This window comes from Schistocerca nitens, chromosome 10, assembly GCF_023898315.1.
Source record: "Schistocerca nitens isolate TAMUIC-IGC-003100 chromosome 10, iqSchNite1.1, whole genome shotgun sequence".
NCBI classification, from domain to species: domain Eukaryota; kingdom Metazoa; phylum Arthropoda; class Insecta; order Orthoptera; family Acrididae; genus Schistocerca; species Schistocerca nitens.
Genome location: NC_064623.1, coordinates 49,415,195 through 49,432,799, shown reverse-complemented (window position 1 = coordinate 49,432,799; position 17,605 = coordinate 49,415,195). Strand labels below are relative to the sequence as shown.

Genomic DNA, 17,605 nt, shown 5'->3' with positions numbered 1-17,605 from the left:
CTGTGCCGTGCGTGTGATCATTGCTTGTACAGCCCTCTCGCAGTGTCCGGAGCAAGTATGGTGGGTCTGACACACCGGTGGCAATGTGTTCTTTTTTCCATTTCCAGGAGTGTATATATATATATATATATTATCTGTTATCTCGGACGTACGCACACACATTAGTTACATGCAGATTCAGTAATTGCCAGATACGCAAAGTACCATCAACATACTGAGCCTCGAGGGACACAAAAGTTATTTCTCTGAAATGGGTCGTTATTTACAACGACTGCAGGGGTGCAGCAAATAGCTCTGAGTACTATGGGACTTAACTTCAGAGGTCATCAGTTCCGTAGACATTGAACTACTTAAACCTATCTAACCTAAGGACACCACACACATCCATTGCCGAGGCAGGATTCGAACCTGGGACCGTAGCGGTCGCGCGGTTCGAGACTGTAGCGCCTAGAACCACCTGGCCACTGCGACCGGCGCAGGGGTGCACCATCCCTTTTCTGTCGTCATTCCACTATATCGCTAATGGCTGTCCAGATTGGCAACTGCGGATAGGTTTCATGTATTTCATAACGGCTGTAATCGTCGCAGTGGCTGTTCCTTCGGAGATGCTTGCATGTCCGGACGAACATTGCATCGTAATTCGGAGCAACATAGGCACTGAAATATCGTATCGATGATGATTACGGTTCAGCGTCCCGCGACTGACCCTTGCTGGACTATTTTTCCGTCTGCAGTTTTTGGTACTGGAAGACGTGTGACGCGGTCCGTGGTTACGCACCTGCACGCACCAGCAGCAGGAAGACGCTGACGGTGGACCTCTGCAGCTGGCCCTCCATGTAGCTGAGGACGGCGAAGGCCAGCGCCAGCAGAGCCCACACGGGCAGCACCACCATCTGCTCCACCACCCACGGCAGCACCAGGCCGGGCTTGTCCTGCCAAAAGCCACAAGTAGCAGCACCAGCGTCTGCACCAACATGAGCTACAGCTTCAAAAACGACGATTCAAGTTTGAATTCCATGTCTTGAATATTGTCCAGCTACCTAGCTGCTACCTGCAATCATGATTGCAGGTACTAGTAGATGGGAACAATGGCAGGAGGGTGTCCACAATGAGGAAATCAAAGAAAAACTGGGAATAAACTCTATAGATGGAGCAGTCAGGGCGAACAGCCTTAGATGGTGGGGTCATGTTACACGCATGGGAGAAGCAAGGTTACCCAAGAGACTCATGGGTTCAGCAGTAGAGGGTAGGAGGAGTCGGGGCAGACCGAGGAGAAGGTACCTGGATTCGGTTAAGAATGATTTTGAAGTAATAGGTTTAACATCAGAAGAGGCACCAATGTTAGCACTGAATAGGGGATCACGGAGGAATTTTATAATGGGGGCTATGCTCCAAACTGAACGCTGAAAGGCATAATCAGTCTTAAATGATGATGATGATGATGATGATGACCTAGCTGCTACCAGCTAATCGTTACTCCTCATCTGTGGAGCATTCATTATTAATAGCCATCGAAAGGCTATTTACAATTTGTACAGGAACCAGATGGCAGTTATCAGACTCGAGGGGCATGAAAGGAAAGCAGTGGTTGGGAAGGGAGTGAGACAGGGTTGCAGCCTCTCCCCGAGGCTTTTCAATCGGTATATTGAGTAAGCAGTAAAGGAAACAAAAGAAAAATTCGGAGTAGGTATTAAAATCCATGGAGAAGAAATAAAAACTTTGAGGTTCGCCGATGACATTGTAATTCTGTCAGAGACAGCAAAGGACTTGGAAGAGCAGTTGAATGGAATGGACAGTGTCTTGAAAGGAGGGCCGGCCGGAGTGGCCGAGCGGTTCTAGGCTCTACAGTCTGGAACCGCGCGTCTGCTACGGTCGCAGGTTCGAATCCTGCCTCGGGCATGGATGTGTGTTATGTCCTTAGGTTAGTTAGGTTTAAGTAGTTCTGAGTCCTAGGGGACTGATGGCCACAGCAGTTAAGTCCCATAGTGCTCAGAGCAATTTGAACCATTTTTTTGAAAGGAGGGTATAAGATGAACATCAACAAAAGCAAAACGAGGATAATGGAATGTAGTCGAATTAAGTCGGGTGATGCTGAAGGAATTAGATGCTTAAAGTAGTAAAGGAGTTTTGCTATTTGGGGAGCAAAATAACTGATGATGGTTGAAGTAGAGAGAATATAAAATGTAGACTGGCAATGGCAAGGAAAGCGTTTCTGAAGAAGAGAAGTTTGTTAACATCGAGTAGTGATTTAAGTGTCAGGAAGTCGTTTCTGAAAGTATTTATATGGAAGTGAAACATGGACGATAAATAGTTTAGACAAGAAGAGAATAGAAGCTTTCGAAATGTGGTGCTACAGAAGAATGCTGAAGATTAGATGGGTAGATCACATAACTAATGAGGAGGTATTGAATAGAATTTGGGAGAAGAGGAATTTGTGTCACAACTTGACTAGAAGAAGGGATCGGTTGGTAGGGCATATTCTGAGGCATCAAGGGATCACCAATTTAGTATTGGAGGGCAGCGTGGAGAGTAAAAATCGTAGAGGGAGACCAAAAGATGAATACACTAAGCATATTCAGAAGGATGTAGGCTGCAGTAGGTACTGGGAGATGAAGAACCTTGCACAGGATAGAGTAGCATGGAGCGCTGCGTCAAACCAGTCTCAGGACTGAAGACCACAACAACAACATGTGGTGTTGATGGAATACAAAACAGAATTATGAAAAGTTGTTCCAACTTGATAAGTGATGTCCTTAGTGATGTATGCAATGCATCAGTGACGCAGGGAATTTTTCCAGACAGGCTAAAATACGTAATTGTTAAACCTCATCATAACAAAGGTGATTAGACAGACTTAAACCATTGTGATATGAATACGGTGTCCAAAGGAACAGACACCATTGGTGATTCTGCAGCTCTCGAAGGAGGAAATTACAGTGAAATCCAGACCTTTGTAGCGGCTTGCAGCGTTGATAAATATCATTGGGGACAGTTGAAAATGTGTGCCCCGACTGGGACGCAAACACTGGATCTCCTGTTTACATGGCAGACGCTCTATCCGACTGTGTGTAGTGTGTGGTCAGAAAGTAGGAAATGTGAGTCTCACGGAAAGCGTGCCAGTGGGATGTCTCTGCAGTCGCACTATCCTCTGTGTCCTCGATGGCTCAGTCGGACAGAGCGTCTGCCATGTAAGCAGCAGATCCTGGGTTCAGGTCCCGGTCGGGACATACATTTTCAACCGCCCCCGTTGATATTTATCAACGCCTGTAAGCAGCTACAAACGTCTGGAATTCACTGTAATTTCAAGGGCTACTATCGTCTAATATTCTCGTTGACATCTTTTTTCAAATTATTCGAAAAAGTAAAGTGCTCAAGAGCAGTCTCACACCTAAGGGGAAACGATTTACTTAGCATATCACTGTTTCCACAAGAGCTCCTTGACTGGCATGCTGCTTGTATATTCAGTCATGAAATAGTACAAGCATTAAATAATGAAACATCGCGAGCTGGAATTTGTTGTGATATTTCCATTAGATTTGACTGTGTAGATCATATTACTCCGTTGGAAAAACTCAAGTTTTATGGAACTTATAGCTCTATGCACAACTTGTTTGAATCATGTTGAACAAACAGAATGCATAAGGTTATGTCCAATAATTCAGACAATGCCCGAAGGGCAGAAAATTTTAGTGACGGGGTATATCAGTAAGCGGTCCAACCTATTCCTTATGTAAGTGAATGACCTTCCACTTAACATTCAACAAGCAGAATTGGTACTTTTTGCAGACGACACTAGAGTTATAATAAACCTCGTTAGAGAGAAAGCAACAGAAGAGATTCAGAATGACATGTTACAAAGAATTATAAAAGTTGATCATAGACAATGGACTCCATCTAATTTTTTAAAAATACGCCCTATACTCAGTTCTGTACAAAAAATCGTGCGTAGAAGCAAAACAAATTTTCGTTATTATTTACTTATTTTAGCGCGCTGAAGAAACGATATAATTGTCGTCTGATACAATCTTAAGCCATGGCGACAGACACATACAATTTTACAGATTTTCGCACTCAGGTTGCCATGTAATAATCACTTATTTAGTTACATAATCGAAGAAAGCGTTTCACACAAAAACGTTGATCGAAATACTATATCACGTTTACAACGTCATAATGGTGACGTGGAAGCTCTTCCCAAGGAAAACAACGCAGACCTCCTGGACAGTATTAATGTAAAAGAATTCGTCTTTTCTACGGAAATTACATTGCAGGTAAGCCCCATTTGCAAGTGCACAGGGGCGCTTGAAACTGAAACGGCAAACGGTCTGGAAAACAGCTCAAAAACAGATGTAAAACTGGGAGTGTCCTCAAAACGTTTAGAAAACTATTCTAATTTTTCAAGGCCACAATGAATTCTTCGAAACTCGCGTTTCTTTTAACACCAGTCAGCTTAGGGGAAATAACGGTGTTTTTTTATCATGCTTTGTCCCGTCCACGATGATTTCTAAATGCATCCCCATCAAATCAGAAATAAGGTGTGTGTCACCTTGTAACGTCTTACTGTGGGCAGTGTGTATTCGAGTCCATTTACAATTTGAAGCATGCAATCATTTCCGGATGTTCTAATTTTCGTTCCTTCTCAATTACACAACAGTGGGTTCAAATCGAAAAATCCTTCCAGGCATGGCCCTTGACTTAACCAACGTATTTTTCAGTAATACGTAACGTCTCCATAGACTTTGTTCAGTTCAGGCAAAATGTGTTGCAACTGATGATGTAATATAATAATACATGAGATTTCATAAACTTTACTGTTCTTACAACTAATTTCATCACGTTTCCACGGCTGCAAGTTTAGCACAAAATTTTCTTGATGTAAAGGACAGCGAGCGTCATCTGTTGGCGGCTGTAACTTTTTGCTCTTTCATAGGCAAGTAAAACGTTAAATTCTGTCTGTATGGTGCTGTAGTGTTGCCCGTAGAAAATGTTTAGGACCCGTCGGTAATTTGTATAATAGATGTTGAGAATTCCCCTTCTTCCCTTGCATTGTTCCTATCCATTTTAAACTCTTGTAACGATAGATCGCTAGGCTGGCTCTTTGTGCGCAGATAGTCACTGGACCTGTGTACTTCTTTTTTACCACGAACAAATGACGAAGAGTAAACAGTGGTGACGCTACAATTCTGCTAATTATATCGTGCCAACCGAACATTGCCTGCCGCAAAACCAAACCAAATGTCGTAGTGTTCCGGTGTACTTCTGAGGAGGACCGAGCAAAGGCGAAACACGCCGAGCCTCGGCCGCACGCATGCAACACGTCATTCTCGCGTGCAGTTTTGCATGCCACTAGTGGCCTTGTCCTACATACACTACTGGCCATTAAAATTTCTGCACCAAGAAGAAATGCAGATGATAAACGGGTATTCATTTGACAAATATATTATACTAGAACTGACACGTGATTACATTTTCACGCAATTTGGCTGCATAGATCCTGAGAAATCAATACCCAGAACAACCACCTCTGACCGTAATAACGGCCTTGATGCGCCTGGGCATTGAGTCAAACTGAGCTTGGATAGCCTGTACAGGTTCAGCTGCCCATGCAGCTTCAACACGATACCACAGTTCATCAAGAGTAGTGACTGGCGTATTGTGACGAGCCAGTTGCTCGGCCACCATTGACCAGAAAGGCCCGTACAGGACCTGCAACATGCGGTCGTGCATTATCCTGCTGAAATGTAGGGTTTCGCAGGGATCGAATGAAGGGTAGAGCCACGGGTCGTAACGCATCTGAAATGTAACGTCCACTGTTCAAAGTGCCGTCAATGCGAACAAGAGGTGACCGAGACGTGTGACCAATGGCACCCCATACCATCATGCCGGGTGATAACGCCAATATGGTGATGACGAATACACGCTTCCAATGTGCGTTCACCGCGATGTCGCCAAACACGGGTGCGACCATGGTGATGCTGTAAACAGAACCTGGATTCATCCGAAAAAATGACGTTTTGCCATTCGTGCACCCAGGTTCGTCGTTGAGTACACCATCGCAGGCGCTCCTGTCTGTGATGCAGCGTCAAGGGTAACCGCAGCCATGGTCTTCGAGCTGATAGTCCATGCTGTTGCAAACGTCGTCGAACTGTTCGTGCAGATAGTTGTCTTGCAAACGTCCCCATCTGTTGACTCAGGGATCGAGAGGTGGCTCCACGATCCGTTACAGCCATGCGGATAAGATGCCTGTCATCTCGACTGTTAGTGATACGAGGCCTTTGAGATCCAGCACGGCGTTCCGTATTACCCTCGTGAACCCACCGATTTCATATTCTGCTAACAGTCATTGGATCTGGACCAACGCGAGCAGCAATGTCGCGATACGATAAACCGCAATTGCGATAGGCTACAATCCGACCTTTATCAAAGTCGGAAACGTGATGGTACGCATTTCTCCTCTTTACACGAGGCATCACAACAACGTTTCACCAGGCAACGTAGGTCAACTGCTGTTTGTGTGTGAGAAATCGGCTGGAAACTTTCATGTGAGTACGTTGTAGGGGTCGCCACCGGCGCCAACTTTGTGTGAATGTTCTGAAAAGCTACTCATTTGCATATCACAGCATCTTCTTCCTGTCGGTCAAATTTCGCGTCTGTCGCACGTCATCTTCGTCGTGTAGCAATTTTAATGGCCAGTAGTGTATTATCACTTACGTAACAGTATTGCGTTACATCGAAAATGTTCATTTTAAGCTTAACACAATTTTGATTTCAATAGCAGCAGATATGACTTCTGTTCACAGCCACTAGGTCCGTAATGAATGGCTTAATCAAAAACGCGTTTCCATAATGAAGCAAGAAAGAGTAGGGACGTACCAGCCACATGTAGTTCACTAGAGACAGAGCACAATCTCGGAATGTTTCAAGTATGGGGAAGTAAATTAGGCATGCCCTTTCAAACGTACCAGCTCAGATTTTACCTCGAGAGATTTAGGGATGGTTCGATGGCGACTTGAACCATCATCCTTCCGAATTCGGGCCCTGTGTGTTTCTAGAGAGAAGGCACCCAAGGTGTACAACCTGTGCTGCACTATGTCCACGTGTCACTTAGGCAGGCACTGTTGAGCTAAAGAGCTGGTTTACTGGGTATGGATGCAGAAACGACGACGAGCTGTAAGCAGTGCTTGTTGACAATATAAACACTCACCTGGCGAGCGCCGAAGATGAGCATGGTGGAGCAGATGCCATCCACTACCGCCATGGCGGTGATCCCGTAGAAGGTGGCTCTGAGGACTGTGGAAAGGAAAAGTCTCAGAATGAGGTAGTCGTTGTAGGCTGGAGGACAAAGACAAGACAACTTGAATAACGATAAGCACTCTAGACAAGAAGTTAGTCACCCTCGAGATACATTAGCCCAATACCGTCTAGCACCACCTCTAGCTTTGATAACTGCATCACGTCAGGAAGAGAGTCCATCGCTTCAGGTTTCGGATATCCAGCTTACGCCAGTCATCGATCATTAGATCACGGACAGCTACCACATTGCAGGGATGTCGATTGCTATGTGTCGCACAGTTTTCCAAATTGTTCTAAACCAGGGTAATTGAGAAGACCAGTTGAGGTGTGGTAGTGTGCCTGAATGACCACCAAACCAGGAATGTATGTGTGCAGACCTGTGAACATGGCTGTTGTCATCGTGGAGAGCTAGAACCATGGACAACACTCAGTCAGCGAAACATCTGGTTTCATGTTCGCAGTAATTTGAACTCCTTGTTCCAAGCGAGACATGAGAAACACCCCACATCATCATACAATGTCCAGTCACATTAATGTGACCAACTGTCAAAAGCCTAAATTGATACCTTTTTTGCACTATTGTGAGACATCCACGAAGAGAGTCTTCGAAATTCTGGAAGGTACCGACAGTCATGTGGAGCCATAATGACTCCAGTGCCATCACCAACTGCACAGGTTTCGCAGCTCGGGATGCATAGGTCAAACAGCCCGAACGAGGAGGTCCCATAGATTCTCGTTTGGGTTTGAATCTGGGGAGTTTGATGGCCACGGAAACTGTTAACTGATTCTGCTGCCCTTCGAATCACGTAGGTTCTGGGACGGGGACCGACGAGCTCTTGAATGGTTCTGAGCACTATGGGACTTAACATCTATGGTCATCAGTCCCCTTGAACTTAGAACTACTTAAACCTAACTAACCTAAGGACATCACACAACACCCAGTCATCACGAGGCAGAGAAAATCTCTGACCCCGCCGGGAATCGAACCCGCGAACCCGGGCGCGGGAAGCGAGAACGCTACCGCACGACCACGAGCTGCGGACACCGACGAACTCTGACACCACATTCAACCACATCCTAGGTGTGTTCGATCGGGTTCAGATTTGGTGAGTTGGGAGGCCAGCACATCAACTGTAACTCGAGAATGTGTTGGAACTACTGCGTCACACTCCTGGCCTTGTGACAGGGCGCATTGTCCGTAGCTCGTGGTCGTGCGGTAGCGTTCTCGCTTCCCGCGCCCGGGTTCCCGGGTTCGATTCCCGGCAGGGTCAGGGATTTTCTCTGCCTCGTGATGACTGGGTGTTGTGTGCTGTTCTTAGGTTAGTTAGGTTTAAGTAGTTCTAAGTTCTAGGGGACTGATGACCATAGATGTTAAGTCCCATAGTGCTCAGAGCCATTTGAACCATTTGACAGGGCGCATTATGTGGTCGAAAAATGCCTCGTGATGACTGGGTGTTGTGTGGTGTCCTTAGGTTAGTTAGGTTTAAGTAGTTCTAAGTTCTAGGGGACTGATGACCATAGATGTTAAGTCCCATAGTGCTCAGAGCCATTTGAACCATTTGACAGGGCGCATTATGTGGTCGAAAAATGTCACTACCGACGGGAAACATGATCTTCATGAAGGGGTGTACATAGTCAGCAACAAGTGTACGATACTCGCTGGCCGTCATGGTTCCTTGAACGAGCTCCACTGGACTCAAGCGTGCCCACGAGAATGTTCCCCTGAGCATAATGCAGCCGCCGCCAGCTTGTCTCTGTCCTGCAGTACAGGTGTCAAGCAACTATTCCCCTGGAAGATGTCAGGTTCGCGTCCTCCCATCGACATGTTGGAGAACGTATCGGGATTCATCAGACCATGCAACGCTCTGCCACTTCGCCAACGTCCACTGCCAATGGTCGCCGGCCGCTGTGACCGAGCGGTTCTGGACGCTTCAGTCCGGAACCACGCGGCTGCTATGGTCGCAGTTCGAATCCTGCCTCGGGCATGGATGTGTGTGATGTCCTTAGGTTAGTGAGGTTTAAGTAGTTCTAAGTCTACGTGACTGATGACCTCAGATGTTAAGTCCCATAGTGCTTAGAGCCTTTTGAACCATTTAAACTAATGGTCACCTGCCCATTTCAGTCGTAGTTGCCAATGTTGTGGTGTTAACATTGGCACGTGCATGGGTCGTCGGCTGCGGAGACCCAGCTTTAGGAGTGTTCAGTGCGCTGTGTGTTCAGACATACTTGTATTCTGTCCAGCATTAAAGTCTGATGTCATTTCTAGCACAGTTCGCCGCCTGTCCTGTTATACCAATCTGCCCACCTTACGATGCCCAGCATCTGCAATGAGGGGTGGCCACCCAGCCCCATAATTTCTGGACTTGGTTTTACCTTGACTTTGCTACTTGTTGAAGACACTCACCCCAACACTCCTCGAACATCGCACAAGTCGTACAGTTTCCGAAATGCTCGTGCCGAGCCTCCAGGCCATCACAATCTGCCCTCGGTCAAACTCAGATAGCTCGCTAGTACTACTTGCCCCATGCGTGTGTCTGCCTAGCAGCCATTCCTCGCCAGGTGATGCTGCAATCGCATGGATGGGTATACATCGATAGTGGGTAGGTTGTCATAATGTTGTGGCTGACCAGTATGAAAACCACTCAAGATAACTCACACATTTAAGTGTAACATGTCTGCCAAAACAAATAATAAAAATTTAATTGCTAACGATGCATAATATTTATTCTTATCCACAAGATGTAGCAACTAAGTATCAACTAATATAAAAAAATTAATGCAGTTTAAAATATATTAAATTGGCAATCGTGATTACAGTTGTACCGTTGTGCGCCTCAACCCCAGTTTCAACGACAGTGGCAACGACTCACTCACCTGACAGCGTGATGTCATACATTTTCTGCTTTTCTGAGTTCCACGAGCCACTGAAGTGTTGGTAAACATCGTCCATGTCTTGCTCCAGATTGCGCATCATCAGCGGTGCTCCCACAACGACCACCAGAGAGATCACCTGTTGCACAGACACACTCCTGTATGAACGAAATTAAAGAACAACAGTATCTTAAGTGCTGAAAATAATCACTAAGGGAGTTCCACAGGGGTCGATGTTAGGACCGGTATTGTTTAGGTTAGGAGTGTAAGAGCAGGTATTTCCATTGATTGCTAAGGAATGTGTGCTGAACAATATTTCATCAGTGCTTACTTCGTCTGCAGACATAATTATAGCATTACAATCAGTACATTATTAGGTTGGTTAGTACGGAGTGAGTAATAGAACTATTCAAAAGAAAACCTAAATAAGCTACAAACTACAGCATTAGCACACATTATTAAATATGGAAACGTCACTACAGATATTCGGATTTGGGTTATGACATATTCGATATGGCTGCCATCATTAGCGATGATGTGACGCAGACGAATAGCGAAATTCTTTACGACCCCCTGAAGTGTCGGAACATCGATGCTGTCGATGACCTCCTGAATGGCTGTTTTCAGTTCAGTAACGGTCCTGGGGTTATTGCTGTAGACTTTCTTTTAAACACAGTCCCAGAAAAAGCAGTCGCATGTGTTCAGATCCGGAGAACATGGCGGCCAATCGAGGCCCACTTCTGTGGCCTCTTGGCACCCCAGAGCCAGAATACGGTTCACAAAGCGCTACTCCAAGACATCAAACACTCTCCTGCTTCGATGGCGTCGAGCTCCGTCTTGCATGAATCACATCTGGTCGAAATCAGGACCACTCTGGATAATACAGGGTGATTCAAAAAGAATACCACAACTTTAAAAATGTGTATTTAATGAAAGAAACATAATATAACCTTCTGTTATACATCATTACAAAGAGTATTTAAAAAGGTTTTTTTTTCACTCAAAAACAAGTTCAGAGATGTTCAATATGGCCCCATCCAGACACACGAGCAATATCAACCCGATACTCCAACACGTTGCACACTCTCTGTAGCATATCAGGCGTAACAGTTTGGATAACTGCTGTTATTTCTCGTTTCAAATCGTCAATGGTGGCTGGGAGAGGTGGCCGAAACACCATATCCTTAACATACCCCCATAAGAAAAAATCGCAGGGGGTAAGATCAGGGCTTCTGGGAGGCCAGTGATGAAGTGCTCTGTCACGGGCTGCCTGGCGGCCGATCCATCGCCTCGGGTAGTTGACGTTCAGGTTTCATAACTAACCTTTTTCGTAGGACTCTCCATACAGGTGATTGTGGAATTTGCAGCTCTCTGCTAGCTCTGCGAGTCGATTTTCCTGGGCTGCGAACAAATGCTTGCTGGATGCGTGCTACATTTTCATCACTCGTTCTCGGCCGTCCAGAACTTTTCCCTTTGCACAAACACCCATTCTCTGTAAACTGTTTATACCAACGTTTAATACACCACCTATCAGGAGGCTTAACACCATACTTCGTTCGAAATGCACGCTGAACAACTGTCGTCGATTCACTTCTGCCGTACTCAATAACACAAAAAGCTTTCTGTTGAGCGGTCGCCATCTTAGCATCAACTGACGCTGCGCCTAGTCAACAGCGTCTCAAGCGAACAAATGTACAACTAAATGAAACTTTATAGCTCCCTTAATTCGCCGACATAGTGCTTAGCTGTGCCTTTTGTCGTTGCAGAGTTTTAAATTCCTAAAGTTGTGGTATTCTTTTTGAATCACCCTGTATAAACTTCCAAAACCTTCGCGTACGGTTCGGTAGTCACCACACCACCAAAGAATATCGCACCGATTATTGCGTGACCGGGCATTGCACGCCACGCAGTCACCTGTTGAGGGTCGAGAGACTTCTCGATCGCGAAATACGGAATCTCCGTCCCCCAGTCGGTTGTTTATTGACGATCTCATCCAAATGACAGTGAACTTCGTCGCTAAACCAAACCATACTAATTCCCGTCATATCCCGTGGCAAGCCGTGCAGTTTGAACGTCGTAACGCAACTGTTCAACAGTTATGACGATATTATTTCGTATAGTTCAGTAACCGTCACCCAGTATCTCCAAGTATGCATGGCACAAGGAAGCCATTAATGCTTATTTTCGCCAGGGCAGCAGGTCAGGTATTCAGGTCTGTGTACTTGAATGTAAAGTGGATAGTCTATACTGACAGGTGTAGTCCATTTTGTACCGCAGTTAAGACCATCCTGGAAAATCAGGTAGCAAATTTTGTGATGTTTTTGCGAGAAGGCTGATAGATGCAGGAAGAAACAACAATTGACATTTTGAAGTGGGTGAGTGTTAAGGCAGCGGTGTTCACAATATCTGTACCTATACCCATAACACCCTCTATACGAGTAAATGATCATGTATGTAATGATCTAAAATGGTGATATTTGCAGAGGAAGCAAGTATTTTAATCAGATACATTAGGGAATTTTCAGCAGGTGTAAATCTAATAAATGGACTGGTTTTCTGCAAAATAACTGCCACTCAATATAGCACATGGCCTGACTACAGATACGTGACTGAAGACTGATAAATAAAAGAAAAATACTCTAAATTCTTGGGTGTCATTTTTATAAGAACCTGATCTGAAAGTCACTTGTTTCTGGTCTTCTTACTCATCCAAGTTCTACAAATTCTGCACTGTAAATTATCGAGATGAAAATGTCAAAAAGTTTAGTTAGTTTTCATATTGTATTCACCGTCTTGTGCCATCATATTGTGGGAGTCGAATTCCTTTGCTTTCCTCACTTCGTTAGCTTTCTAAAATCATAACCTATATGGACGATCAAAAAATTTACGTTTGAGGGCGTTGCCGCAGCGTGTATGCAACGTAGCGCGACACCGATGCGGGTGTATAAGCACCTACATGCAAACAAGGGATTAGTGTGAAACTCCCTGGCAGATTAAAACTGTGTGCCGGACCGAGACTCGAACTCGTGGCCTTTGCCTTTCGCGGGCAAGTGCTCTACCAACTGAGCTATCCAAGCACGACTCACGCCCCGTCCTCACAGCTTTACTTCTACCAGTATGTCGTCTCCTACCTTCCAAACTTTACAGAAGCTCTCCTCCGAACCTTGCAGAACTAGCTCTCCTGAAAGAAAGGATATTGCGGAAACATGGCTTAGCCACAGCCTGGGGGATGTTTCCAGAATGAGGTGTTCACTCTGTAGCGGAGTGTGCGCTGATATGAAACGTGGTAGAGCACTTGCTCGCGAAAGGCAAAGGTCCCGAGTTCGAGTCTCGGTCCGACACACAGTTTTAATCTGCCAGGAAGTTTCATATCAGCGCACACTCCGCTGCAGAGTGAAAATCTCATTCAAGGGATTAGTGTGGCATTCGCGTCTTCTTGACGTGCGTGCGGTAAATGCGGAAAAGTAAACTATGGTGAATTATTACCAAATGCGTCCAAACAGGACCAGCGTACTGCTCCTCTTAGACGGGTAGACATGCATCGGAGAATGAAGAATGTATGAGGGGCAGCATGTCTGCTGAAAATCACCGTTGTGCAGAACTGCGTCCAGGGCTGCTGCTGCTTCCTGATAACGGATGTCCTCAACTCGCAAGTGTCGTAACGCAGAAGTTACGCCCCCCTCAAGTAGGAGACACTCGAACACACGCTCTATATATTCCTGACCTCTCCCCATGGGATTACCACACATTCGATCCATTAGAAAAGGCCTTTGTCAACGACACTTGTCGGACGACGATTTGCAACACGCATTTACGGACTTCTTCACGCAGCAACACACGGAGTTTCACCGAATGGATATCTTCAATCTGGTACGCCGGTGGTCACGGTGATTTTGCCTGATTGGCAATCGAACGGAAGCTTTTTGATCGCCACTCTATATTCAGAGAATAAATAAAACCATTAACTTTCTTGACCTGAAAATTTCCAATAGTAACAATAAACATCAATTTAGTATTTACAAAAAACCTACCACCACAGATGTCAGTATTGGCAACTCATCTTGCCACCCCCGCCAACAAAAAATGGCATATTTCAGAACGATGCTACACCGAATTAAAAAAGTACCAATGAGTGACACAGTCCAACAAAATGAAATCAATATAATTAAAACAGTTGCTCATAATAATGGATATAAACCCACAATAATAGAAAAACTCCACAACAAAATGGAGACAAAAACCACAGATCCACTTCACAGCAGTCACTTCAAGCCAAATCAGTGTGCCACTGAAGCCAAACCTAAATATGCTACTCTCCCATACATAGGCCCACTTTCATACCAAATAGCAAACTTATTTAAAAAGAAGAAAAATATCACAATTAGCTTTTCCACAAATAATAAATTACAACAAAAAGTAATCCATGATGTAAATACCTCCAAGGGTCCCTACCGTAAATCAGGAATATACAAACTCAAATGTGATGCATGCCCAAAATTCTACATTGGACAGACAGGCAGAAGTTTTGAAATAAGATACAAAGAACACATTGATGCTTTAAGACATGGTAACTTGAACAAATCAGCATTTGCAGCCCATATTGCTGAAGAAAACCATTCAGTGGGAAACATTGAGGACAGCTTAAAAATTTTGCATCTAGCAGAAAAAGGAGCCACTATGAAAATATTAGAAGAATTAGAAATACACACACATACAAAAACAGCACCCCAGACTATATCCGTAACGAACAAACAGAGTTAACTAACACCCCTTTCCTGAAAAATTTCCAAAAATTACTTTCCAGCTTCCAAAGCAAATAATATTAGTACACCTATCTGCAGATCAAGTAGCAAATTTATATGTTACTATAATTCTCATGATGCTAAATGTAACTAAAAAATACTATTTTACCTATACAGTTTTATATATATAATTAATTTAACAATATCATCTCAAAAATTCAATGTCTCTGTACTAGCGTAAAAGGAATTACAGTTGCGTAAATGAATATATGATCCTCTCCAAACATAGGACATCATCGTCAAATGTTGCGATATACCATAGCATCTGTGATACTCATATGTTTGTAAGCTCTTTGTATGTATCAAAACATGTGGTGCGTGGTAGAAATCTTCTCAGTGACAAGTCTAAAGCGTTCAATGAGAACAATTTACGTGTGCAACAAGAACGCAGTGGGAATGCATTTACATCTGATGGACGAATGTTATGGAAACAAACACTCCAAACCGACGTTTCACGTCAGTCACATGCAACGAAAATCTGTAACGCAACCATCTGTGTGTGGCGTGTTTATAATTATGCATTATTTATATTTTAGGAGAATTAATCTGTAAAAATCACACCACATGTCATAAAGAAAGCGTGTAAACCGTCTGAGGTTGAATCACAACGATTCGAAACCGGTAACGGTATCCTTTGAATAAAGGAACTGAAAGTAAATTTGTGGCTGGTTGCTGTCCTAACACCATCACCATTTGTCTTCAAACAGCAGCCACGGTCTCCATCATGTCATCATATGACAAAATTGCATAAGTATTTCTTTCTGCGGTTGAGATTCTGATGTTTTGGAAGCTCCTGGTGCATGAAAACCTAGCGCCGTACTGGGACAGAAATAAAGGTTTGAGGCTGCTGACTGAATAATGCCGGGATGACGTAATTTGTCAACACACTTACCAGCCAGAAGGCTCCTATAATGATGCAGCCCTTCCGTAGTTCGTACCTCGCGCAGCACGTGTTGAGCATCACCACCATCTCGGAGTCCTGGCGTTGAACCTCGGCACTTCTGAAAGCAAGGAGGAGCGAGAGTGACATCATCTGCAGATGCTGATCGCTTTGGAGAGCATTAAGGCACCAGGCCAAGGATGACCGACAAACGACAGAAAGTGTATTCGGCCGAACGTTGATCGCCAATGCATTGGCGTTCGGCTTCGCATCCACACCAAACCAAGTACTTGGTGCCATGAGATTCGGCGATGTGGTATCGCAATTGACAGTGCTAACTTGCCAACGTTGCTCCATTTTGTTATTGTTATAAAGTAGCGTTTTAATTACGATTTCAGCTGCTGATATTATGAGGGAAGAAGAGGATTTAGCAGTCGTCGCAAGTGCAGCAGTTATTTTAGTGCAAGAAGCTGATCATCAGAAAAAAAGAAGAATAAACGACAGTGGTGCCCCGGCACGAATCCGCCCGGCCGATTTATGTCGAGATCCGGTGAGCCGGCCGGTCTGTGGGTAGTTTTCAGGCGGTTTTCTATCTGCCTAGGCTAATGCGGGCTGGTTCCCCTCATTCCACCTGAGTTACACTATATCCGGGATTGCTGCGCAAGCACTTTCTCCACGTACGCGTACACCATAATTACTCTAACACGCAAACATTTGGGGTTACTTTCGTCTGGTGTGAGATGTTCCCAGAGGAGTCCACTGGGGGCCGAAACGCACAATAACCCTGGGTTCAGTGTGGGGCGGCGGTGGGGTGAGTGGACTGCTGTAACCTATTGTGTGGTTGTGAACCGCTGAGGGCTACGGCGGGAACGAAGCCTCTCCGTCGTTTCTAGGTCCCCTGTTCCATACAGTACCATACAATACAATACAACACAATACAATGTAATGTCTACTTTAAAGCTGAACTGATGTATGGGCAATTACATAATTTTTTTCGTAATGAAGGGTAAAGATTTCGAATTGTTATTGATTATGTAGGTGGTAATCAATAACAATTCGAAATCTTTAGCCTTCATTACGAAAAAAAAAATTATGTAATTGCCCATACATCAGTTCAGCTTTAAAGTAGACATTATTGATTATGTAGGTGGTAATACTAACACGAATTCCTTACAGACGAATGGAAAAACTAGTAGAAGCCGGCCTCGGGGAAGATCAGTTTGGATTCCGTAGAAATACTGGAACACGTGAGGCAATACTGACCTTACGACTTATCTTAGAAGAAAGATTAACGAAAGGCAAACGTACGTTGCTAGCATTTGTAGACTTAGAGAAAGCTTTTGACAATGTTGACTGGAATACTCTCTTACAAATTCTGAAGGTGGCAGGGGTAAAATACAGGGAGCGAAAGGCTATTTACAATTTGTACAGAAACCAGATGGCAGTTATAAGAGTCGAGGGACATGAAAGGGAAGCAGCGGTTGGGAAGGGAGTAAGACAGGGTTGTAGCCTCTCCCCGATGTTATTCAATCTGTATATTGAGCAAGCAGTAAAGAAAACAAAAGAAAAATTCGGAGTAGGTATTAAAATCCATGGAGAAGAAATAAAAACTTTGAGGTTCGCCGATGACATTGTAATTCCGACAGAGACAGCAAAGGACTTGGAAGAACAGTTGAACGGAATGGACAGTGTCTTGAAAGGAGGATGTAAGATGAACATCAACAAAAGCAAAACGGGGATAATGGAATGTAGTCAAATT

The 17,605-nt window shown here is 44.5% G+C and overlaps 1 protein-coding gene across 1 annotated transcript in view; it reads right to left on the bottom strand.

Annotated features, from left to right (window-relative positions):
* The window catches only part of LOC126210425 (uncharacterized), a 54,742-nt gene that overhangs the window by 10,680 nt on the left and 26,457 nt on the right, over positions 1 to 17,605 (bottom strand). The window contains exons 2-5 of the mRNA XM_049939656.1: positions 15,859 to 15,967; positions 10,168 to 10,303; positions 7,205 to 7,290; positions 779 to 932 (exon numbers count right to left, since the gene is read on the bottom strand). Of these exons, the coding sequence (XP_049795613.1) occupies positions 779 to 932; positions 7,205 to 7,290; positions 10,168 to 10,303; positions 15,859 to 15,936 (454 nt within the window). The 5' untranslated portion in view covers positions 15,937 to 15,967. The remainder of the gene's footprint in view (positions 1 to 778; positions 933 to 7,204; positions 7,291 to 10,167; positions 10,304 to 15,858; positions 15,968 to 17,605) is intronic.